This window comes from Austrofundulus limnaeus, unplaced genomic scaffold, assembly GCF_001266775.1.
Source record: "Austrofundulus limnaeus strain Quisiro unplaced genomic scaffold, Austrofundulus_limnaeus-1.0 Scaffold398, whole genome shotgun sequence".
Taxonomy (NCBI): domain Eukaryota; kingdom Metazoa; phylum Chordata; class Actinopteri; order Cyprinodontiformes; family Rivulidae; genus Austrofundulus; species Austrofundulus limnaeus.
Window position 1 is genome coordinate 166631 of NW_013952800.1, and position 5449 is coordinate 172079.

Consider the following 5449-nt stretch of genomic DNA (forward strand, 5'->3'; position numbering starts at 1 on the left):
CACACACACACACACACACACACACACACACCCTGCAGGTGTGAGTTGTACAGATTTTTTGCAAAATTTACGGACGTGACGCGAGTATTAGGAAGCTGCTGCTCACTAGGGTCTTGCCAGCAAGTGAAACAAACACCTCCACACTGCACGTGGGCGGTTCTTAAAGGTGAAGTCTCTGTGGCTAACACAGGTGATCAGAATACATAGTTAGAGTTGGAGGTGGAAAACAGGTGAAAAAAATTAATCTAAATTTGTTTGATGCAACCCCAGGTTGTTACAAGGTGACTGGATGCACTGGATTTTAGTTAGAGGTATCAGAGTTAAGTGTGCTGAAAAACAAATGTACGTCACACTTTTTTGATCTTATTTGCAAAACTGTTGAAAATCACTGATCATTTTTCTTCCATTTCACAATTATATGTCACTTTGGGTTGGTTTATCAAATACAATTCCAGTAAAATACTTTGAAGTTGGTCATTATATCATGACATGTGGAAAATTTAAAGAGGAATGAAAGTCTTTTTCAAGGATCTCTAAAGTTGTAAAGATATTAAATATTTTGTGCTGTATCACCTGGTTTTGTTTATGACATTGTCGAATTTTGCATCTGTGTCTTTTGCAGCCAAACCTTGAAATTAATCATCATGCTGACAAGTCTCTGGACAGTTTCTGTAAGTGGCAGAAGTCCATCCTGTCTCATCACAGCAGTGGAAACAGTATTCCAGAGAGTGGGATGGCTCATCATGACAATGCTGTCTTGATCACCCGGTAAATGTTGGCACACACTTTCAGTTATGGAGCGTGTTGTATACACACGCCAATACAGGCTGTATCAGAAAAAATGATACTCTCAGAAAAATCGCCATAAAATTAACAGATAATTGAAAATGTGGATGTAATCTTTGGTAGAGGGGATCATTCTGCTTCCAATGACACCAGCTGCATAATTCCTGGACATAAAACCTGTCAGCACCTGTGCAGGTGTCTCTCTTCCTGCCTCAGCCTGTGTGATGTAAAATGACCCGACCACAGCTCACCGCTCAGCAGAGGTCTTTCCTGGTTACTGAATACCTCCAAATGAAAAGTGTTCACACTTGTCCTTGAGTGATTCCAACATGAGTTTCCAAATGTTAGGGTTCTCATGCTTCTCCAGCATGTTGCTGTTTGAAGAGGGTTCTGACTGCTTCAATGTTGGCTGGTGTGCGTTGGGTCCTTTGTTGGCCGGACCTCCCCTTGTTGAGATTGTGGCTGGTCCCAGAAGCACGGTACTTGTCAACGTTGTGGAAAACAGTGAGACGGCTCGGAACAATTGTTGCAATTGCCTGCATAAGATAAGGTGATGTTTGTGATCATGTTGTTTTAATAAAAGAAAGTGACCACATGATCTTGTACCAGGTTATGGAATAATTACATTAATACCCACTGAATACATGTATGTACAGTGCATTCATTACATGTACATGTAATGTTAGATGGATGGATTGACTTGTCCACGGCCACTTCACGTGTGTTTGTTAACCCTTGGTTTTGATCGACTCAATAATGAGAAATTTTTGTTTCGACGTTAGGACATGAAAGGGTTAATTATTTAAAAACACCTTGGCATGTGTGTAAAACACCATCTAAACTTTTAATTTGATGTGACAGATCGTATTTTAACCCTCACATTTCCTTGCTCAAAGGACATGAATTTAGTGAATTTCCAACAGTTCCTGCTCACTGGAGTGTGAAGCGTTAAGATTTTGGTGTCATTCGAAGCAGAATGATCCCTCTACCAAAGGTTACGCCCACATTTTCTAAATTATTATTATTCATTCATTTCATTCATTTATTTATTTCTGTAGTGCTTTACACAACCACAGTGCTGGTGACCAAAGTGCTCCACAGAGTCAGTGATTAAAATGACAACGAGTAAAAACAAGAAAACACAACGAAATAACAAAACTAAAACCAGAAATGTCACCACATATTAAGTACTAAAAGCCTGTTGGAATAAAAAGGTCTTAAGCTTTGATTTAAAAGGGCCAAGTTCAGTGGCCAAACGTAGATCAAGAGGGAGTTGATTCCAGAGATGAGGTGCAGCTGCAGAAAATGTACGGTCACCCCAACGTTTATATTTTATCCTTGGAACAGAAAGCAGGAGCTGTCTGACCTCAGAGACATGGAGCGGGTGGGGAAACTTAACAACTCTGTTATATAAGGAGGAGCAAGTCCATTCAGAGCTTTAAAAACAAACAATAAAAGTTTAAAATCTATTCTAAAACAGACAGGAAGCCAATGTAATGAGGATGAAACAGGTGTGACGTGGTCCCGTCTAGGAGTATTGGTTAAAAGGCGAGCTGCTGCATTCTGAACAAGCTGGAGGCGACCCAGTGATGACTGAGGTACACCAACATACAGAGCGTTACGAGAATCAAGTCTTGAAGTGATAAAAGCATGAACAGCCTTCTCCACATCACAACGGTTTAAAAAGGGTTTGACCTTTTTTAAAAGTAGATGATCAAATCCAGACCGGACAACAGAAGCAATTTGTTTGTCAAAATTTAAAGCCTTATCGAAGGTTTTTCACACAGTCACTGAAGTTAATATTCAAACTTCCTAGGCCAGTTGCAGCTTTGTCACCAAATAAAATTCATTCTGTTTTACTGTCATTTAAAAACAGGAAGTTCTTGTTTAGCCAATGTTTGATTTCAGAGATGCAGTTGAAGAGAGAAAGCAATGGACTACTAGATCCTGGCCTTAATGGTAGATAAATTTGCAAATCATCGGCATGAAAATTAAATTTGACATTATGACGGCTTATAATAGATCCAAGTGGCAACATGTAGAAGGAGAAGAGCAGAGGGCCCAAAATGGAACCTTGGAGCACCCCACACAGAAGAGGGGCTGTAGAGGAAGAGCAGCCATTGAGCAAGATAGAGAAGGTTCTGTCAGAAAAATAAGATGTGAACCACTTCAAGGCTGTGCCACGAATCCCAACAAAGTCATGGAGGCGAGACAAAAGAACAGAGTGGTCCACAGTATCAAAGGCTGCTGTAAGGTCAAGAAGCACCAGAGCTACTGGACACCCACAATCAACTGACTGAGCTGTCATTATGAACTCTCAGTAATGCAGATTCAGTGCAATGCTGAGATCTAAAACCAGATTGAAATTTATCCAAAAATGTGTTTTCTTCCAAAAAAGACTGAACTTGCATAAGCACTATTTTTTCTAACACTTTGGAAAGAAATGGTAAATTAGAAATGTTTCTAAAATTAGATAAAACCAAGGGATCAAGATTAGTTTTTTTGAGAAGAGGACAGAGCGTTGCATGTTTAAAAGCAGAAGGCATAATTCCAAGGATCAGACATGAATTAAAAAAAGAACAAGGTGAGGACCAACAATATTAAAAACCTCTTTCAATAATTTAGTAGGGAGAAAATCAGAGAGGCAGTTTGTGGTTTTAATGGATTTAACTATTTTGTTGTATTATCTATGTTAATTTTATTTATTATTTATTTTTCTGAGAGTATCATTTTTTTCTGTTGCACCCTGTCTAATGATCCACTGTTATATTCATTGCAATTTTCTCATTTTGTTCAAATTGTTATTTTATTTAATTTATTTATGTTTTTTCTGCATGTGTTTTGCCTTCAGCAACTGCCAGCAGCTCAAACACTGGAAGCTCAAACTGTCCAGTTCTTGTGCACGTACAATTTAGCAGTGTTTGAATCAGTTCTGAAAATAAATTGTGCAGTTACAGACACACTGTACCTGTCAGCTTGCAATTTATGTCAAGGTTGTTACCATAAAACTAATCGTTGTCATTACTTAGAGTAGATTTCTTGTTGCCTGAAGTGTTTTGGTCACGTAACGTAGCAACTAAGAGATACACATTCTGTAGAGAAATACAGCACAGCCTTCTGTGATTGACTTGAGCTAAAGTCAAGATTTGTGACTTTTACAACAAAACAGTCTATTGTTGGTCAAGACCCTGTCACTTATGAGGTTTTAGAGAACTTATGGAATTTTTAAAAATCAACTGGAAGCTTCTTTTAGGCATGCCCTTACTGTAATTCTAACAAATTGATTAATATACAACTTTTATTAACAAATTTAGATTTAAAAATGCTTTATAAGTTGTCATGAGTTGTGTAGTGTGACAGGACCTTTAGTTGTTTGTTGACTGTCACCTGATCTTCATCTTTATGTTCTCGTTTGTTTTGTTTTCTACATTCAGTGGAAACATGGTTTTATTTTTTTATGGCCCACCATCAAAGGTGAAACAGCCTTCATGTCTGTGTGTGTCTGTGTGTTCATTTGTCTGTGATGTTAGCTAAATACAGTATGTCATGAACCACTGGATTGACTTCAGTTAAATTCTTACAGAGTATTTCCTGAATGTTCAGCTACAATTGATTCATTTTTGGAGTCAGTTCATTTCATGATTCCTGCTGTAGCCAGCTGACATTATACCACACTGGCTCAAATAAATTCAGATTTATAGATATTAAACCAAATGGGTGTGGTAGTGTTTGGTGCAGTTGTGGCTGAGTCCTCCTCCAATGAGAGAGTTGAGGGTTTGATTCCTCTGCTGTTCTGTCACATGTTGAAGTGTCCTTGGTAAAGACACTGAACCCCCACTGCCTCTGATGTGTGTCCCACCATCAGGTATGAGTGTAATTTAAAGCAGAGATTCTTAACCTGTGGGCCGTGAGCGCCACCTTCAGGGCCTCAAAAGAACAACAGTTTTTAACTTTGGGCCACAGAGGGCCGTGAGACCGCATTGATTTTGAATAAGGTGCAATACACTTTCTCACCACTAGTAGCAGTAGTCCAAATGTTTAACAACTTTTTAACGTGTAAAAGATATTAAAGATAGATCTACAAGAATGATCTGATCTTCTTCTTTATGTTCTCGTTTGTTTTGTTTTCTACATTCAGTGGAAACATGGTTTTATTTTTTNATTAAAGATAGATCTACAAGAATGATCTGATCTTCTTCTTTATGTTCTCGTTTGTTTTGTTTTCTACATTCAGTGGAAACATGGTTTTATTTTTTATGGCCCACCATCAAAGGTGAAACAGCCTTCATGTCTGTGTGTGTCATTCTCAGCCGGTTTCTAAGCAGAACCTTAGAAACCTGACGAGAATGGAAACTTATTTTAAATGAAAAATAGAAGCAAAAATGAAAGTAACTCATCAAAAAGACCAAAGTTTATCACTAATATGAAGAGCAGCTTCTGTTTTTACCATGCAATATTTTTAAAGTTAAAAACATTATTAAATACAGTTGCAGATATAACTATAATTTAATTTGCACTTAAAATTAATTTTTGTAGTTTATTTTTAAACATTTTGAATGTATTTTAAAGAAAAATTTAAACTTGTCAAAAAGCTGTTGTTACTGCTTTTGTTTGTCACTAATATGAAAAGCAGCTGGTTGCAAAAGTTTTAAAAGGCTATATT

At 37.5% G+C, this 5449-nt stretch overlaps 1 protein-coding gene across 1 annotated transcript in view; it reads left to right on the forward strand.

Moving 5' to 3' along the window:
• The window catches only part of adamts6 (ADAM metallopeptidase with thrombospondin type 1 motif, 6), a gene marked incomplete in the record, with an annotated part of 235599 nt that overhangs the window by 50414 nt on the left and 179736 nt on the right, over positions 1 to 5449 (forward strand). The window contains 1 exon segment of the mRNA XM_014023951.1: positions 623 to 768. Coding sequence (XP_013879405.1) covers positions 623 to 768 — 146 coding nt within the window.